Below are 20,726 nucleotides of genomic sequence, written 5' to 3'. Positions count from 1 at the left end.
CCTCTCAGCAAGTATTTGACTGCTTTATCTAAGGAGGATCTAGGATGAATGCAACATATCATGGAATACCTCTGAGCCCACATGTCTCTCAAATCAAGGGTAAGATGTTCCTGCAGAAATTAGCTTTCCTCATATTAAAGCATGCTAACCATTTATTTTGAAATACAACTTCTCCTTTGTAAACAACTTAAAATGTGCCAGTCAAACACCAGCAGCTGGACTGTCCTCTAGCATTTGAAATTAGAGCAAGAGACCAGAACTGTGTGTCTCCCTCTGTCCTCATCTTAAAAATTGCCAAGGCAGAGCAAATGTGTAACGCAGACAACAGCAGCATTGATTTATGCAAGAGCCAGTGCTCATTTCCTTTAACATAAAGCCCTTCAGAACTTCATTTATGATTAAGCAATTGAACAAACATACTGTGTAGTGGTATGGGTAGGAGGCAATTTGTTTTACAAAGAAGCACGAGGAAAACCATCCCAGATTTACTTAGTGAAGCAAAACAAATGCCAATTCAAAAAAGCACTTAAACTGTACCAACTGGAAATTAAATATTAAGAGTAATTAGCTTAAGTTGCAATTTTAGAACAACTGGTAAGCTGCAGACCTCTTCCTGAAAAACTTCTGTAGCGCCGCCTGCAAGCACGGCACAGGCACAGCCGCACGTGACAGAGCTGCTGGCTCTAGACAGACTGCAGGACAACACAGGATGAGAGCACAGCACAGCACACAAGTCCTGACTGCTGGCCTGAGCCAACAGCTCTTCCTCCACAGACTTGATTAGGAAAGAAAAAGGCAGCTGCAAGCATATTTAGAAAAGCCCATTCTGTACCCTACCGTGCTACAACCCTGTTTCAGCCCCGGGTCTCAGGGACACAGTTTTACAGCTTCTGCAGCAGGCAAGGTCACCGGCTCCTCTATTGGCTTCTCATGACTAGAAATTGCAATTTTCTGCAAGGCTTCTGCTACAATACAGTACAACTCACACCAAGTTAAATGATGTGGAGCAGACATCTATCTGCTCCTACGCACTCTCCAAGTGATGACACAGCTAATGGGATTGATCAGAAACAGCTTCTTGCAGAACCTCAAGCTAGGCTGCATCTCTGTCAGCCTGTTTCTGCGTGGGGCAGGCTGCTTTCCTTACCCGGAGAATCTCTCTGGAGATATAGGCTATCCAGTCTTCTTTCAGGGTATTCCCTTTTGTGTTCTTCACAAGGTCTGTGATGGAGCCAGCTCCACAAAACTCCATAACAAGCTGCAACACAAATATCAGTGCACAACCAACATTAAACACAGATCTCAGCTGTACAGCAAAGCAAAATAATCAGGTTACAGCATTAATTTGGGAAGCTCTTGTGAAGTAGAGAATGTATTTTACATCTCTGCCTGGAAAATGGATTCAACCAAATGTCTTCAATGTGTGTCAGACATATATGGAATATGTCTCACATTAGTTACCACATTTTCAAGGACTGATTTAATCACTGTAATTTAATGCTGGGAATCTGGATTTGCTCAGCTATGCAAAATACATTAGCAGTAAGAGCACATCCAATGCTGAAGGAATCAAACTCATCACATCACTGCAACACTTCTTATCCTTTAACTTCCATGTATTTATGGAAGAACGTGCTCCCTGCCATTTCAACCCCAAACTTCAGTCCTCTAGAGGGTGTAGATGAGGTGGGATGAAAAATGTAATGGGTACAATCTCAAATGCAGCTTTCTTTTTACAGTCACATATTCTAACTCCTCAGCCGTCTTGCTCCTATGAAACATGTTACTATCCATCTGGGAAATGGGGAAAAAAGTTACTTAAAGAACAAATCCACTGCTTATAGCAAATCTTGGTTCAGACATCCCCTTAAGGATGTGTGATTAGCCTCTGTGATTCACTTATCTAGCAGTTCAGGCAAGCACCAAACTCCTTTAGTTTGTCCTTCCATAAAGTGGTATTTCTGTCATTATCAATCTATATCCAATAGGGAAACACTTAGGAACATGTTTGAAAAACATCTGCTTACCCAAAGTTGGTCATCATGTCCTGGAGGACTTTTCTTAATGAAAGCACCATAATAAGTTGCAATATTTCTATGATGAGAATATTTCTTTAGCATATTAATCTCCAGTTTGATTTCTTCTTCTTCATCCTTTGGAAAAAAAAATAAAACAAACCCCCATATGTTTAATATACCACACGCATTATTGATTTATTCCTCACTGTCACAAAAGTAGATTTTTTTCTGAACTTCAATTTATACCAGCACCATGTTCAGTAAACCCCTCTGATGTTCATGCCATCAAAATCTTGTCTATTGAAATGGTCTAAAACAAGTCTTTCCCAAGTTTTCAGTAGCGCAAAGAAACAAATAAAAGATGCAATGGATTTGACCCAGTGATGGAACATGACAAAATCTGTTTCAAAAACCCAATGCTTGTAGCACCTTAAGTAAATCCATAGCTAGCAGGCTGGGAATTTATGACAGAGGAATATTATTTCCATCTTCCTCAATTTTTCTCCTTTAATTTTATTCATTTTAACCAGTTCTTTTAAAAGGCCAGACAGTGGCTTTGATAAACCACCTACCAAAGCAGGTTCTCATCTTGGTGCCAGCACTGGACTGGCACAGGAAAACAGAGGTGGAGATCAGGAATTCCCCTTACTGCAAGAACAAGGCATTTGCCTCATGCACAAGCTTCCTTCTCCTCCTCCATCTGCCTCTGTGGAGGAAGAGCAAGTGCATCAGGAAGAATGGGCCAGGAGCCCAGGCAGTAAACAGGATGCTGAGACACAAAGGCGGAGGAAGGATTTCCCCTGGCTCCCCCTGGCTCCAGCAAGGTGCCAAGCAAAGAGCAGCTCAGGTGAAGGGAGGTCATCCCTCCAAAGAGCTAAAATGGGTAACATAATGAAACCACTCCTTAAAAGACCCACAACCTGCTTTTGAAGTGACAGTAGTACAAGCTAGATGGAAGGATCCACACGCTTTGAGGTGCTGCGTGAGCAGCAGACAGCAGATACAAAAGAAGGAGAGGACACCAACCCACCCCCAACTTTCTCTTCCCACACCTAGACAGCAGGAGTCTTCTTCAAGCACCTAGCAAGGCAACAAATTAAAAGGCAGGTGGATGTTCCTTTTTGCTCTACAATTTTATATCCAAGCAGAAAAACATCTACCTTAAACTGATTCCAGGAAGAAGCCAAAACTTCTCCCTAGGGCTGCTGGCTGATGGGAACGGTAGCACATACGCTAATTATTCTGTGATGCCAAAGCTGATTATATGATAAAATTTTAAGCCTTAAACTTCCTCGCAATTTGTACCACGCTAGCAATCAAATATCCTATTCATGACATAGGCAGATGTTAATAGCAGCTTTGTGTTAACTCCTTATACACACCCGTACACACGCCTTGAACAACAGACACCACTCTCTGCTACAAAGCTAACTACAACCATCAGTACATGCTACAGCCATTTCAAACACTCTAATAGTGGGGTGCAATGCTTACTCGTAAATTATTATGACAGAATTCCCAAAATGCACCAGGGATAAACTATTCTTATCTTCTTAAGATGTGCCTTTGAAGTAAAATACTGGGTATTTCTGGAAGACTGAACAAAACAGTAAAAAAACCTGGTAAATCAAAGTTCCTAGTGAACAGCAGCCCTGGGAGAGAGCAATGTCAGAAAACCTTTTTGAGCCAAAAGCTAACTTGGTGCTTCCTCAGCTGCTTCTGTTGTCCTTGCTGTTGAATGATTTTTTTATTTATTCAGACTATATGCAAAAAGAAAAAAAAAGAGAGGTGGAAGACAGGGTTATATTACACCAAACCTCTAATTGTGCATTTATGCAAAAAGAAATTAAACAGGAGCATTGTTAAACTTGATGCTTTGGGACTTAATTGCTGATAGGCTAATACATATAATTGGATTAATCTGCTATTTTGAACTGACTTTTTAGATAAAAATTACTTCCTACCCTCAGCACATGAACACAATAGCTTTTGCAATACAATGGACAGGATGTCCTAAAGGTTGTTTGTGTTTATTTATTGTAACAGCAGCCAAAATGACAATACTTAAACAGGATCTATTTCTGAAAAATGAAATAATAAAAATCCCAGCCCCCCTCCCCCCACCAAAATAAAAAAAAGAACAAACGACAAAAAAGGCACACACAGAGCCAGCAGACTGCAGACAGTGAGTGCTCTTTCAGCTCTCCACTGAGTCTGTGTCACAGCACCTGCTCAAAGGCCTGCAGCAGAATCTCCCCAAGCACCTCCCTGAACTACAGCTAACAATGGTCCTACATTCATATTTCAGCTGCCTTTGAGCACTTGTCTATAGCACAAATAGCTCCTCACCTACAGTTCAATCCAGTACAAAATGCAGTTTACAATAACAAATGGATTCAGTAATTTTTGCCAGGCTTTGGAAGAATCCACTGAGTTAGTGTGGATCGATAACCCCCTGGCAGTGAGTCCTGAAGACTCTGTGGCAACAGGAACTATTATGAGGAATAATCAGCACAGAAAAGGCTGAAGCACCAGTGTGGTAAAGCAATTGGTAGAAGACTAAAAAAAGGCAATTAAAACAAAAAGTTGGCAAGATCAAAATTGCTCTGTTCCAGATTCAGGAGTTTTTTTTCCCAGGGCACAGGTCATTTCATCCCAATGTGGACATCTGAAAGAGGCCAAACAATGTGCACCCTACCGGTGTTTACTTCTCCCCGCTAACTACAAAAGGAGGGTGAGGTCATTAACCAAGATCCAGACACCAAACTTGCAGGTGTCTTGCATCAGGGTGAGATGAGTCCCACCCAAAAGGATAAGGCCCTTTCCACACAGATTCCCTTATGGACAGACATGCCTCGGGGAGGGTACACTGCAGCCTGCAGCAGGGATCCTCCTGAGGAGACCGAGGTGTTTTGGCAGCCCCTCCTGGGATTTGGACACGTGAGCCAGCCTCAGAGATGGAAGGTCTGTCACCTCCTCCAGACAACACATGCAATGCACCACCACCACTGACAGTGCCTCCATTTGCAGAGGCAAGGGGATCACAAAAGCAGAAAATTAAAACTGATTGAGGCAAGAGACTGTCATTCTCATGAAGTAATACAAAAGTACATCCTTTTTTCTTGAAGGAGAGAGGCAGCTGGTGAGCCCCTCCTAGTGATTTTATGCAGCTGGCATCAATTACCACTTTAAGCCATTATCTGTGAATACAAACTCCCATTGAAACCCTCTTTGTCTTCCTTCTGATGGAGCTGGTGGAAGTGTTTTATACTTATACATTCCCTGTCTGTGACAGCACATCTGATTACCAGTAATTTTTGCAGTAAGCTATACTTTTGCAAGACTCACGTGGTTAAATCAAGCTTGGAGCAGCTTTCCTCTGTCTTTTCATGTGTTTCCCTTCAGAGACTAAATGGACGTGCCAGCATCCCTAGGGGTTTCTAACTGCAACACTTTTACCAAAATAATCTTGCCTGTAAGATTAAAACCTGCATATGACTCCCACAGAGAAATCCACCTATGTACATTCAGATAATTTCTAACCATTTGAATCAGCACACTGAAAATAAACCCAGGTGTGTTACCTCTCAGCCTACCACCCAGCAGCACCTGATCAGCTTGCCTACTGCTCCACCACAAAGCTCAACATCCCTTGTTCTTCCATTCATCTCTGCACACTAAATATCAGCATGGGGTTTTGTGCATGCAAAATGCATGCAAATCAATGACTTGTTTTTATTGCTTCAGCATTTACAAAATTGTGATGATTTAAGTAGCTGAAGATTTAAGTATTTGACCGTGGTTGCCACTGGAGAAACTCGCAGTCAAAAAACGCTACTAGTGCAGATCCATGTAAGGAAGATTATCAGCTGTTTTCCAAAGGTAGCACTCCACCCCCTGCAACATTATGGAAAGAAAACACTGTGTATTTACACAAATTTTTAGAAGGCAAGGAATTCAGAAACACTTTGCTAGACATTTTTGAGGGATGGAAAAGAAGAGAAGTAGGTTCTAGAAGTGTCAGAATCAGGGAGGACATAATCAAAGGGAAAGTCACTTCAAGTCTGTCCCTAAACATCATTGTCTAGATGCCTCAGGAGACCAAGCACAACAGTCCTAACCTATTCCAGCACTAAAACTGGCATGAGACCCCTATGAGAAATTGTCTCTGAGAAACACACTTAGAAGAGTAAGGGGGAAATAACACTGTTTCCCAAGCTCTGTAGCACAACAAAGTTATTTCAGGAGCTGAATTTCAAAATTAAAAAAACCCCAAACTTCCCAAAGGTAGAGCAAAGACATGTCTCAAGGCATGTAAGTGGTGACTTTGCATTCAAACTTCCTCAGCTGGAAGATCTGTCTGACTACTGCTCTTGGCTGGAAGTTTATTCTTCCAGCCCAAGGAGAAGAAACTCAGTATTATTTCCAAAGGTTTTATTTACCCTACTATTATGACGATGAAAAATGTGAATGAGGAAACACAGTCCAGCAAGGCTAAAGCAATACAGTGTTCTGTGATAAAGGAGAGAGCAAGTTTACTTATCCTACCAGATGATTTATACACTGTTCTAAATCAGTGTGAAGCAGAATACAAATTGGTCCTTTCAGTAACTTTGCTTTCTGATTTAAGAAATGAGACAGTGACAAATCTCATCTCTCTCCTCACAAATGACATCCAGTCATTTCATGCTACAACCAAGGGTTTTTTAGAATTAGTATCACTACAAAACAGTGTAAAATCAAACACCAGCAAAAGAGGATGGAGTGAGGGAAGCCTTCACATCTCCTCTCCTCTGCTTTCCCAGTACTGCTCACAAAGCTCTGCCTGCCTACACCCATGGAGCTGCCCTGCCTGGAGAATGGCAGCTGGCAATACTCTGCCTGGGGCTTCAGACTAAGCAGAGCTCCTGAGGATCACGAGCTCCAGTGGCAGCTTCTGACAGAGTTGGGATCTGTGTAGAGCAGCAGGCAGCAGCCTCAGCTCAGCACTGGGAGTGAAAAGGCACTGCTAACCCATGGACTCCCAGAGCACTGGAGAGGAAACCAGTCTGCCTTCACAGGCATCAAAATGATAACAACTTTCCCTTTCTTTTACCATCTGCCCCTGACACACTAATTGAAGAAAAACAGGAGAAGTCCAAAAGAAACCCAGTTTATTTTCCTTTCTGCTTCCTCTCACGTTTCACTTCTGCCTTCCACTCACATTAAAAAAAAAAAAAAAAGTCCTAGAAGATACCAAAACCACAAACAAAAATCTTCCTGGACAAATCAAATCACAACACCAACTTTTGCAAACCACCATTCTGCTTGAGTGTCACAACCTCCCTCCTCTTTGCACTCCAGACATGGCCAGCATCCATTTGGAGCAGAATCTGTCCAGGACAGAGAAAGTCTGAATAGAGCCTAGCACAATAGGTGACCTTTTCTGCTGCAGGAATCCATAATATATACACTCGTTAATAAAGTTCTCACACACCAGGGAGATGTTCTGGCAAGGAAAGCTGGGGCAGTGTTGCACACAGCACAGCATTTGAAGTGGGAGCTGTGGCGCTGCCTCCAAGCTGGGAAGGAGGTTGTAATTTCAGGAGGAACCAAGCCACAAGAGAAACGATACTCCAAGTGGGTAAGTCCCTGCCAGTGACTGCCAAGGTAGGAAGTTTGTATAAAGCAGAGCAGCTTGCAGTGCAGATAGTGCAATGTGGAAAAACGTGGTCCTCTCCAACACCACAACCAAGTGTTAGAATTGGGAATATGACATTAAATAGTTGGTAAGAAAAAATATCAGATGCAGGCTTCTTGGGAGGGAAAGTCTAAACTGTTTTAAATAAAAGACTTTAATCAAGAGGGGCAATAAATATTTAACAAGTCCTTATACAATCCCTCCTAAATCTTAAATTTCTTATTACACCCCATCCTTCTTGAGAGCTTTTTACAAGCCTTTGAGCTTTGTCACCCTCAAGCTAAAGACCTCATGTAAGTTTATTTCCCATCTGTCTCCCTCCTGTGTTACCTTCTCACTCCCAGCATTCTCTGTGCCTGTTTCATTTCACATGCAAGGTCTCTTTTTCACGGACACCTTACCCACATACTCTTCCCACCTTGGCACCAGCAGGCTAATTTCTCTGCGCTGTCCTTCTGGTCCTTCCCAAACAAAGACTTTACTAAGGCCTTCAGACTGCATCCCCTTAAGAAAGGCATCCATCATGCCACACACTCAGTGACAGTGAGGGAGCACTAGCCATCCAGCAAGCAGTGGCACGGGTGCTGAGCATCCCCCACCATGGCTGGGAGGGTGCCTCAGCCTCTGCCCCTCATCCACATGACAGCCCATGCAGAGAAAGGCCTTCATGGGCTTTACCACTGGTGAGCTTTCTGGAAACCAGGCATCCTGGGAGCTGCCACCAGGCTGTGCGCTGCTGCCAGCACAGAGCCACGCTGCCAGGAACAGCAAAGCAGCAATGCTGCTCAGGCACTGTAATTGCAGAAGACGGCTGGGGAGCTTTCTCAAGGGTCAAAAAAACCTCACTTTTGCAGGGACTGGCTGGCACAACAGTGCTGTCCTTATGACCACATTCAGTTACCTTCAGTGGCAACATTTCATCAAGCAGGTGAGAAACACTTCCACCAAACACACAAAACAGAAGCCGCTTTGTCTCGCCTTGGCACAACACCCTCTCTACTGCATGCTAAAGGCACTGTTTGAAACAAGAAAGCAAATGAGCCAAGTTGTTCAGGACAGTGCCATCACTGAGGCTGCAGCCATAAAGGAACAGTTAAATTAGCTGGACAAAGAGGCATGAGGAAGGAGCAGCTCCTAAGCAGGGTCCCAGCACTCCCCAAGGAGCCTGTGTAGCAGCATTGTGCAGGCGCAGGAGATGGAATCACGTGCAAGCAGGAAGCAGCCAAAAACCACGTGAAGACAATACTTGTCTGTTGTCTCCCCCCTGAACCACCTCCTCTGCCAGTCACTGTGACAACAATATTTTCTTTCTTGCCTCCGGTGCCTTCACTGGTCACTGAATGAGCTGCTCTGAAGGCACAGAAACCACAGCACCGCTGACCTCCCTCAGTAAAACACTGGGATGCCACAGGCTTTTCCAAATACAACCAAGAGAGAAACCTCCTAAAGGCAAATCACTTCAACTATTTCCAAGGCTAATTCCTTGATCCTAGTCATGATTACTTAGAAGAGTTTCCTGCTCAGATTGCATGTTTGTCCAAGCTATACAATTCAACTGTCCATCCTCATCAAGCCTAAATTACTTACAAGTTACACAACAAGCTAGCCTTATATTGACATCTTCAGAGCTCTCATAAAAGAGGGAAGAACTAGTCCCCTACTTCCATCACTATTATTTACTCTAAAAATGCCTGTTGCTATATAATTTCTACATTCAGTCTCAGATTTCTTGTGATCAGAACAAGCCCTTCCTAGCAGATATTAAAATTAAGCCTGTGTGCAAAATAAAGAAATCTCCTTTATGCAAAGCTCCATGCTCAGATAATTAGAGGAGATGGAGATGCTGGAGAGAAAACAGGCTAATGCACAATGCCAAAATGTTGCATGGCTTTTCAGCTTCCAATCTCAGCATGCATTTGATGCCAAGGAAAGCAGCATCTCAGTGGGTGACAGAGCCAAGGAAGGCATTTGCCCACTGCCTGGTCCCTGCTCTGCCCTGGGCAGTATGAAGCTCCACCATTCCCACCTGGAGGGCAGATCTCCTTCCCAAAGGGATCAACACAAGTCCCTCCCCACATGTGCAGTCCAGACGCTGCCAGGCTGCAGTTTGGACCTGGGAGATGTAAAAGGCTCCCAAGTCCTGCAGGTTTCATGCAGCTGGAGAGGTTCAACAAGAAACTGAAGTTCTGGCTTGAGACTAAGCTTAAACTTAGAGGGAGGCAGAAGGGGAACATCTGAGAGAAGAGAGGAAACAAAAGGTTGAAATGACTGAAAGCAGATTTCCTATGCACCAAATGCCACACAGACATTGTATTAGCAGAAATGTAAGCTGAGAAAGTAAAACACATTAAAAATAGCAGTTCTGGCATAACACTAATGTTCTTCTAGTAGTGAAAACCTATAATTACACAAAGACACTAATTTTCTTAAAGGACAGATTTGTTCAATATACAGCCTCACACCCACACTGACCAACAAGTCTTGTAGATGAACAGGGAAGAGGAATTTATTTACAACCCCTCTTTCATTTCATATATTGAAGGAAACCCAAATGCTACAAGACAAATAAAATATCCCAACAGTTTGGGATAACAAACACAAAAGATATAACCATGCACACCCAAACAGGAACAGAACAAATGACAGGACAGGAAAGTAACCCCACTTGGACTTTCCTCAGGGCTGTTTCACATAGGATCTTTTATCAAAATGAGATGGGGCTGGAGAAGTAGCTTTCAAGAGAAACTCAGCATGCTGTATTTATGCTACCATTTCCCTGAAGGCCTGGCACTGCTCAATACATTATATTATTTAGGCCAAAAGCAAACCAGACAGATTTGCAAAGCAGAGGGGGAAGACTGGCAAAATCAATCGCATATTAAGAAATAAAATTTAAAATATAAATAAAAACAAACAAACAAAATTTTCACAAAGCAAAACAAACAAACCCCCCCAAACCAAAAATAAGCTCAAAATACAGAGCAGCACAAACAAGTACCACCACAATTGCCAGCAGTGAGCAGCTGGTAGCCATGCAGCAAGTGCCTCATATTCCAGGAGACACAGTCCCACCAGAGACCTTTACCCCTCAACAGGACAAGTATCACCTCAGCTGGACAGACCTGCATCTCACAGGCACCCTTTCCCCCTGTTAAACTGCAGATCCCCAGGTTACTTACACTCCAGGCTTCAGCACAACACTGCGTGCCTAAAGTCAGACAGAACGAATCCAGGCTTTGGTCACTGGTAAAATCAATGGTTAACACAAGCGAACAACTGCTGCAAGACCACAAGTTTTATTATGGTCTTGGTCTTCTGACCCAAAATCAACTAGTAGGTGGAAGAACAACTTTGTAACAGGTTGCTAATCCCTCAGCTGTCCACATTCCCTAAATTTTCTAAGGCTTTAATTAAGGGAACCGTCCTCATTAAAATGCTGCGAATGCAGCAATTTTTCCTTCCAAACATTTAAAACAGTCTGCAACACTAACAAAGCTCTGTATTTTGTCAGAAAATAAGTACTAAGAAAAGGCCCAAACCTGAAATTACTGCATTTTCTTTGCAGGCCATCAATCCACTTGTATAAAGCGACATACACTTCACTGAGCCTGCTGCTATGAAAAAACAGATTTAACACTTCTTTTCTAAAGTGGTGTACCTTTGTCTAATACCCATTTTTAGTGCAGCCAGCAAAAGGAAAATTCAAAATTCTGCACTATACTACAGCTTCCAAAAATCTTCTTGTAAGCAAGGATTGGTGTGAGATCATGATCTGACTTATTCAACACAAGGTTTCTTTTGTGCAGCAGCCAAAATATGTAAATTGCCCAGGAATAAAAGAAATCATCCGATCTGTACATGTGTCTTACAAACACGACTGGATGACAGTGTGAGAGCACAAGTCCTTACAGGTTTAAATTTCAGGTAATCTTTGCCTGAAGGTTAAACACTTTAGCTCCTCTGGTCCAATATTAGTCACCGCTCAGCCTCTGTCAGTAATCCACAGCCTTCCCCTGCCTTACGCAGAGAAAGGACTGCAAATCCAAAATGCCAGGTGCCAGCAGGGAGGACCCAAGAGGTTCAAAGGACCCACAGAGGACCCACTCCTCTCACCTGATGAGGGACAGAAGGGATCACAAAAACAGCTGTGACACCAGCCCACCATCGTGTGTTTGAGAAACAGGCTGAGTAAACCACTGTCTGTGTAGACCATGGGAAGAGACTGGACCAAGTCCTACAGGTTTGCCAAAATCAATTTTCAAAATACTCCACAAAATGTCTTTGGTTTCTTACACCAACACTGCAAGCAAGGACTGCTTAAAAAGCTGGAAGGAGGAGGCTCACTCCTACTCCCTTTGTCACCATCTCCACGTTCTCTTCCCTCTCTGTTTTGGTGAGAACTGCTCAAACCAGAAAACCAGTACCAGGTCAGTAGCTGTAATACCATCAGACCTGCACAGACCTACTGAAACCTGTCCAAATCCTTAAACCACCTGCTGCTTCTTGGGAAGGAATGGGCTCCTTCCGCAAAGGGTAAACCCAGGCCCATGATGGATATCAGACTAGACCTGGGATTTTAGCTCCTCCCAGCCCTTCTTCATTCCCAAAACCTACAATATAACAGCAGCTTTAAGGGTGAAAAAACACCATCATGCTCAGTTACTCTGCAGGAATATACAAAAAATAAATAACTAGAAATATGTATGCTGAGAGTAGCTTTCTTGAAGCAGACCTCTCCAACTTGCTTGTTCATGTATGAATGAGATCCATGTTTATAACCCTAGGGGTTTTCAAAGCAAGAAGGAATATGGATATTATATTTTACTTCTAAAATACACTACTGCTCAAAAAAAAAGCTCTTTTAAAAATGGGAAATCCATTACCAAATGATTTACAACTGACTGACAAGATGATGATGTCTGTAATTATCAGATCCAATCACTCAAATTACAATTTACCAGCAGACACACAAACTATTTGATTCACAGTTAACATTTTTTCTTCAGCAATTGCCAGGTCCTTTCTAAAACAAGAGAGGAGACAGACAACCTCTATCAGTAACAAATGCAGCTGCTGATGAGTGGAATTCAGGGATGTCTGAGAGGGGCAAATTTCCCTTCATGTCTGTGCCAAACCCTCCCAGAGGACAGACGACAACCAGGGCTGCAACCAAAAGGCTTTTCCTTTATGCTCAGACAGGAACAGCTGTTAAGACAGGTACAAAGGTACAGCCACGTCTGGGCATGTGTGATAAGCGAGTTCTTTATAAAATTGGCTGCTGAGGTTTTGATTTTCTTTGGTAGATTAACGCTGACTTATGCACACATTTAAAATCGCCCTGCACTGCCAAAGCTCTATAAAGGCTGTGCACTTTAGTGTACAAGTTAAGTGCATTTGGCACTACACTACGATCTACAAAATCATTTCCATGCAGCTGCCAGCAGAAGGGAGCTATATTCTTGGACCAGATGTTTTTGTTGTCGGTGCTGCCAAGCACGCCTGGAAACCTCACAGCTGAGCAGTGCTGCAGGAATGAATTAACAATGAACAGAGCCACAAGATGCTCATATCCATCTATTAAATGGGGTGTTCACAGTCCCCTCTCTCCCTTACTCCTGCTCTCTGAGCAAGGAAGCTGTGGATGGCCAGCAAATTATTTACCTGTCCTAGAAGAAAAGCCTTTCTGCCTCCATCAGAATAAAAGTAAAAAATGCTTCCAAATATTATACCCCAGCTGCATTTACCCTTAGCTGGGAAGGCGACAAAGAGACCTTGATTACCAGCCAAGAAAATAGGACTGGAAAAAATATAAAACAGTCCTAATGCTACAGTACATGTTTGTTTTTGCTGCTGGGCTGTGAACAGGCAAGCATTTATTAAAAGGTATTTCACTTCAAAAATCAGAGCTGCTATGGCATCTCAATTTCCAGTTTAAAAACAAACAGCTCAGATCCCAGCACAAGTCTCTCACTCTTGAGCTGAAATGCTGAGAGCAGGGGACAGAAGTCCACTTCCCAACCTCAGCACCAGCTTCCAGTGAGGCTCAGCTGCTCTTGGCCCTGCTGCCCCCATGCTGAAAAGCAGGGGCTTCTGCCAGACCCTAACCTGCCAACCTTGCCTTGTCTGTCACAACTGCACCACAACGAGCAGAGGGGACCTGCAGGGACCAAAAAACTGAATGGTCAGACAGCTGCTCAAAACTGCAGGTGTGCATGCACAGCAGGCAGCAAGCAGTCCAAACAGGAGCAAGGGAGTCAGGCACCAACACTCGGAAGCTGATGAGAAGAAAATGAGGTTTACTCTGTCCAAAACTGTCATGTGGCAGGCCCTACATCAACCACAAAGCCTGCAAGACAAACTGGAGAGGCCAGGCCTTCCCACCCAGAAAGAAAAAGCCCTGCCATAGATAGTCCAGGAAGAGGTGGAAGCACATCCACCACCCCATCCAGGCTGCTGCAACCCTCCCTGGGCAGCGATGGGCAACACCGCTTCCTAGGCTTGTGGTCAGGGGCTGGCTTTGGTCACTCTACTCACTGGGCACCACACATGTTCAGAGAGGAAAGTGGCACAGAAAGGCTCTCTGTGTGTGCCTGTGTGTGTGTTTGTGTGTGGGGGGGTGTATGTGTGTGCCTGTGTGTGTGTGTACGTGTTATGAGCCTGCAGTGAGCTGCTCTGGAGGGGCTCTTTTCTCAAGCAGGCAGTTCAGACAGGCACAGCCCACTCCTGTAGCACAAGTGCCTGTAAAAAGTGAACCTCAGAAACCTGACTGTAAAATAAAAGCAGGCATAATATGTGTTACTGAAATCCCCCAATACATAATATAATCTGATCTCCCTCAGAAAAAGCCTTGGTTTGGTTTCCCCAGCCTGCAGCAGCCACCACATCCCCTGTGCCAAGCATGGCCCCAGCCTGCCCAGCCAGCACCTGCATGGGATCTATACCCAAACCAGTGCCTTCCTTAAGGATATATACAAAAGTTTGGAGTAAAAAAAAAAAATCCAGCAAAAACCAAGAAACATGGTCTCTCTTTTTCAGATAAATAACTGGTTGCCTTCCCAGGGATTTTTCTGTTAAAATAAAAGCAATGCTATCACTACAGACTCTCAGGGGAAGATGACTCATGAGCAGGAAAGGGCCTGTAATTTTGTGCTCAGGGTATTCACCCCAATAGATATTATAACTTTTTACTATGCTAGTCTGGTAACATGATTAAGAGGCAGTCTGAAGAGATCTTCCCTTAATCACACTTGATTTGAAACCAAACTAAGAGCAATTAGCCCAGCCAAAATGTGTGGGGGAGACAGGGAAGGCATTTACATCCAAAAGATGAAACCTAGATTGTTTGGAGAGCTTCAAAATTCAGGAGGAAAAGGCTGAAGGCACCGGATTTGCTCAGAGCAGAGCTGTGTGACAATGAAGTCAGGCACAAAGGGACAGCTGAGGCAATCCTGTCAGCTCCAGCTCCATGACCAAGGCAAGGAACTGCTGGTTGGTTTGGAAACATTACCAAGCAGCATGGAAGCAGCAGAAATCCCACACACAGCAAATCAGACCTCTCCAATAGCTGGAGAGAGGCTGCTAAGTGAAAGACCATGTGTTGCAGAGGTCAGCTTCTGCCAGACTAAGGTATCTGAACAAAGCCTGTCATGGCTGAAAGCTCCTGCAGCTTCCTGCAGCCTAGTCCCTTCAAAAGGCACATGCAGAAATCCCAAAGCCCACTCAAAAAGAAAAGTCTCACAGAAACTGATGGTTAAATGTTAACCTTGTCTTTGCTGGTTTACTAAAAAGTGATGCACATCTACAAAAAGCTTTTATAGCTGTCCTCTGGATGGCATGAATTGAAAAGTGAGGTTCAGGGGGTGCAGAATAAGGAAAGGAAGAATAGGGAGGTTATTATAAAAACAGAAAAACATAACATTAGTACTACCACCACTGGTAATAATAACAATAATAGAAAATTCTAAGGTTTTGGGTACCTTTTTATTTTCTTTAACAAAAAAACGCTCCCCAAAACAGCTCCATCTGTAGTCTCTGAGCATCTGGGGCTTTCTGTCAAAGTGACCAGTAGCAAAGAGCTAGCATTTGTCTCTGAATCACAGCCATTATGTGCTTCAGTGTTCCCACACCACACAGAAACTGGAGGCACTCACAACTCTTCCTGGGCTAAGGCTGAGCCACTGATCCAAAGCACGAAGGATGAGGGCAGAGCATGTGTGCTGCTGCATATAAAGGCAAGGCACGATGGAAAAGAAAGGACATTGCTGGTTTGCATGACCTATAAAACTTCCTGACTGAAAGCAGGCTTGGCTGAGGGCAGCTCTCCAACTTGCTGGCAAGCCTGTTCAAAGCAAGACACCCAGCTAAAGGTTGTCTCTTTCATACAATACGTCCCCTATTCCCTCATGCCTCTCATTCGTGAGCAGACACTCCTCCTGGGAACCCCAGAGTGCACATCCATGCCACAGTCACAGCCCAGCTTTGGCCACCTCTCACAGCGCTGGCCTGGACAGTGGGCACATCCCATGCACACCAACAACCTGCACACAGCAGTCACATCCCTTCAGGGAAGTGCAGGGCTCTGCAAAACCCTTAGAGTGGTGTCAGCTGCCCACCAGCCCTACTCGCCTCACACCTGTTTTTCCATTCATCTTGTAAAGATAATTAAAAGAGAAGCTTAAAAACAAAAAAAAAAAAAAAATATTGAAAAAGTTCCCTGAACAAAAGATGCAAAAAACCTGCTGAACACCAATAGGTTCCTACCAGCATAACCAGAACATCTCTGTTATGATACTGTGTATTAGGTTTCAGAAGAAACATTCGGCTCCTGACATCAGGTAGGAGGCAAGCAGGATTCTCCCTCTGAAGCCCTCTAGTGATGGCCAAAAGCAGAGCAGTCACACATCTATTTGCTTTGAGTGTAATCAGGAGGAAAATGCAGAAAAACACCTGCACAAGATATCCCTGCTCCTCTGCCATGCCACAGGAGCACAGAACAGCTCATGGAACCGCACTAAGCAGAGTGTTTGTGACTGTTTATCCACGCCCTGAGTGGCCATTTGTCCTCCAAAGGCTGATGAATATATATGGGTATTTTTGTAAACAATCATGGATTAGACCTCTAATCCAAACAGGAACCAATCTATCCAGAGTGGTTCTTAATCAAGACTCACCAAAAAAAAAAAAGAAAGAAAGAAAGAAAAAAAACCTGGAAAATTCGTAAGAATATAGGCTTGATACTAAATGTCTTTTCCCCCCCAATCTCAAACACTGAATTCAATCTTTTTTATCTATATAGACCTGTAGCATTAGGTTCAATTTCTGCTCTCCACTGAATATACAGCTCCTGAATATATGAATTGCCACAACTATATGTATTCATCCCATGCATTATCTTCATGGGATGCAGAGAAAACCAGCAGAAGAAACATCTTCATTTTTATCTAAGAAAATTTCCTATTAACTGCCAGTCAGTCTTCATCCCCCTCTGGATCCAGCACTGCCTCAGGGATTCTAAGTATGCAGGCCTTTCCTAGGAAACAGCAACACACTGCCCAAACCCACTGAAATGCACTCTCCTGCTTTATCAATCAGCTGTATGAAATTCACTTATTACAGAACTAGCTACATAAAATATATAAAAAGGACATTGAGGTGCTCAAGTGTGTCCAGAGAAGGGCAGCAAGGCTTGTGAAGGGTCTAGAAATCATGTCCTATGAGACACAGCTGAGGGAGGGGGATAAGGAGGCTCGGGGGGACCTCATCGCTCCCTACAACTGCCTGCAAGGAGATGTAGTGAGGTGGGGGCTGATCCCTGCTGCTGTGCCTTCAGTGAGAGAAGCAGAGGAAACAGCCTTAAGCTGACACAGGGGAGATTCAGACTAGATATTAAAAAGAAAATTTCACTGTTCAGGTGGTCAAGCATTGGAATTGGCTGACCAGGGAGGTGGTCGAGTCGCCATCCCCAGAGGTGTCTAACAGGTATGTGGATCTGGTGCTGGAGATGTGAGTTAGTGGTTTAGGGGTTACAGTGACAGTGCCAGGTGAGCAGCTGGACTGGACAAGTCTCTCCCAACCTTGGTGATTCTTTGATTCCATGATATCTTTTATATGTCAGATTGGCAAATGATTAGATGCATCATATGCAAAAATGTTAAGATGAGCACTGTTTCCCACAGCAAGGCCTGCTCTAACACCTTATATAGCTTAAGAGCACTTTATTGACAAAGAAAATTTAATTCATGCCAATTTAATTCATAACTACTACTATGTGGAGGAAGAATGAGTGACATTCAGCAAATCAGCAATGCTACCATCCAAGCACACACAGCATGGCAGGCTGGGCTTTTGACTGTGGACTTGACTTAAAGCAAACAGATGTCTTTCAGAGGTAGATCTACTTTGGCTACCTGGATTAGTCCACTAAAGGGTTGTTTTCCTTTGCCATTCACTAACCAAAACACCATTAAACTCAGGGTTAACGAGGCTCTTTGCCTGCAAACATGGGGCATGATCCACAATGCAGTTCAGCTAAGCCAGCCTCCCACAGGTCACCAGGTCAGAGGCAGCTGGCATCACACATCCTCAGCACAGCTTTTCCAGCCCCACCATTGGAACTGAGCTTGCCACACAGCAATTCTTTGCTCTGCTATTATCCTGAACACTGGAATTCAGAATCACAACGAATGTTATGGAAATCATCTAAAGCAGAAAGTGAAAGAGTTTCTAAGGCAAGCAAGCAGACTAAAAATAGCCTGTTACACAGTGGAAAGAATCAGAGGGTAGGGGAATCCCTGCAGAAGACCTTTACACTCCATTTATTCCTAAATCTGCAGGTTGAAGCACTACAAACAGTCCCTCAGCAGTTACAGCAGGTGGCTGAGAAAGATGCAGCCAAGGTGCTGGGAAGGTTGCAGGTGCCTTTCCTCCTGGATTTGCACTGCAAAGGGACAGCTCAGGGTTCCTCATCCAGCCCCACAGCTGTAACCCTGTGCAGATGCTGCTTGCAGGCCAGCTCCCAGAAGCCGCCACTTCCACTCCCTGTCCTGCCTGGCCCCTCTCACCCATCCCCTGGCCAGCTTTAGCAAGGGCAAAAACAGTAGAAAGCTAATATTTTTCTTTTTAATATATATATTTCCTTGCCAGTGAAGCACAGGATGGGACCTGATAGATTCTGGTGTAAGGGAAACTTGGAAGGCAAGGGAAGAGAGGCAGGGCTGTCCCTGCAATAGCATCCAGACACCCAATTGTTTTTGTTGTATTGTAAAACCTTATCTCTAGGGAGAAGTACCTAGAAAAGGGGAGACACCTATGTCAGGAGGAAGCACTGTTAACACAACAGGATGCTATGTGAACATTTACAAATAGAAAATGCAACTATTTCTCCTTTCTTTCCTGCCAGTGGGAGAAATCCTTTCCTGAGTTTACACATACTTTGTTTACATTTGTAGGCACAGAGGATGAGTTTGCATTTACATGCTAGTCCATCCCCTTTTATGTGATCAGCACCAACTCTTAAAATTTGTGTTGGAAATCAAGACTGGGCTAGGTACATTTCCCAAACTTTTTAATCAGAATTGGGGAGCAGCAGCAATTCTGACATAGAAACAGGTATATCCCCTCAGGATCTCAAATTTGAGTGCAAACTTGTTTGACCATGCAGCCCCCTCTGATCTATAAACCAGTGTGACACTATTATTTTATAATTGATGCAAAGCTGCACATTTTAACAATTGCTGCCAAGGAGTGTAGTAAGAGAAGCAGAAATACAAATTCAGAATGAAAATCAACAAACTCATTTGTAAAAATCATTTTGTCCCGCGGGCTCAAAGGGAGGCAACTGCAATAAATGCTAGTGAAGAGGGAGCTGAGGTAAAATATGCAAGAGACAACGAAAACCTTCTGTAATAATGCTGCCTGTGCATCAGTGTTTCCACAGCAGTAACTCAGGGCTGCCTGTCCTGCAGCCCCAGCCAGGACAGGTTAGCACAGGGGGGGCCAAGCAGCCACCAGGATGCTCTCTCTCCCTGCCCAATTACATTTCCATTCAGTAAAATATTCCACATGAGAAAATTATTTTCAAGGACCATGGATGCTCTCCTTTCTTACTCTTGCAGGCAGAGCCATGGTGCTTAGCCAGGACAGTAAGAGCTATTCCAAAGGTCTGTGGGCTGCTGCATCTACACTAGGATTTCCACTTAGTTCTTACCACATCTAGAATCAAACACTAAAACTCGGTTCAGGAAGAAGGTGCTACAGTGGAAAATATTCCTGCTGAAGAGAAACACTGCAGAAACACCTCATACACAAACCAACATACAAAAGCTGAGCTCACTTCTGGAACTGGCCCCTCCACTAGGCAGAGACAGGGACACACTTGAGGAGGCACCCATCATCTTACAGAATGAGGTGCAAAAGAGAGCAAGTATTGGAACTCCCACCTCCATACTTTGGACCAGTGATGTGCTAAGTACAAAACTACCATTTTACTTGGTGGATGTAAGGAAAACACAACACCCACGTGCTTGCTGTCCACACAGGAACAGTAGCACTTCTGGTAGTTAGCTTGTTCACTTCTCAGAGATTCATCTTTCAGAACAAAACACTGATGAAGTGCTCAAGAAACAAAGCCTGACATTAAAAAAAAAATCAACAGGTAAACATCACAACAAAAATTTTAAAAATGCCTCTGTGGCCAGATTCCCATCACTCTAATCGTGCTTGAAGCAGGGTCTTAATAAAAGAGAGCAAAATTAAAACATGTGCTTATTATGAAGCACCAATCTTTGCAATTAAATGACAACACCTTTGCACTTCTCTCTAAAGTGTTCTCCACACTTTATTTAATGCTTTCTGATAAAGAAACTACTTTCTATCTAGAGGTATGTACACAGGAGCCTTGCTGGAAAGGATTTGAGACACCTAGGGGCTCTGGAGACAAACAGAATCTTCTCCTGCACTGATCAACAGAACTAGATTGCAAAGCGTCTTCAAGGCTCTTCAAACACCAGCTCAGCTGTGTGCTTTCCACT

The 20,726-nt window shown here is 43.7% G+C and overlaps 1 protein-coding gene across 9 annotated transcripts in view; it reads right to left on the bottom strand.

The window, feature by feature from the left end:
* MAP4K4 (mitogen-activated protein kinase kinase kinase kinase 4) overlaps positions 1–20,726 on the bottom strand; it is a 162,915-nt gene that overhangs the window by 54,115 nt on the left and 88,074 nt on the right. For all 9 annotated transcript variants that reach the window (XM_059466320.1, XM_059466324.1, XM_059466319.1 and 6 more), the window contains exons 4-5: positions 2,028–2,153; positions 1,148–1,258 (exon numbers count right to left, since the gene is read on the bottom strand). In XM_059466320.1, the coding sequence (XP_059322303.1) occupies positions 1,148–1,258; positions 2,028–2,153 (237 nt within the window). The remainder of the gene's footprint in view (positions 1–1,147; positions 1,259–2,027; positions 2,154–20,726) is intronic.

This window comes from Ammospiza nelsoni, chromosome 2 (assembly GCF_027579445.1).
Source record: "Ammospiza nelsoni isolate bAmmNel1 chromosome 2, bAmmNel1.pri, whole genome shotgun sequence".
NCBI lineage: Eukaryota > Metazoa > Chordata > Aves > Passeriformes > Passerellidae > Ammospiza > Ammospiza nelsoni.
The sequence above is the reverse complement of the archived record's forward strand: the minus strand, read 5'-3'. Positions and strand labels throughout refer to the sequence as shown.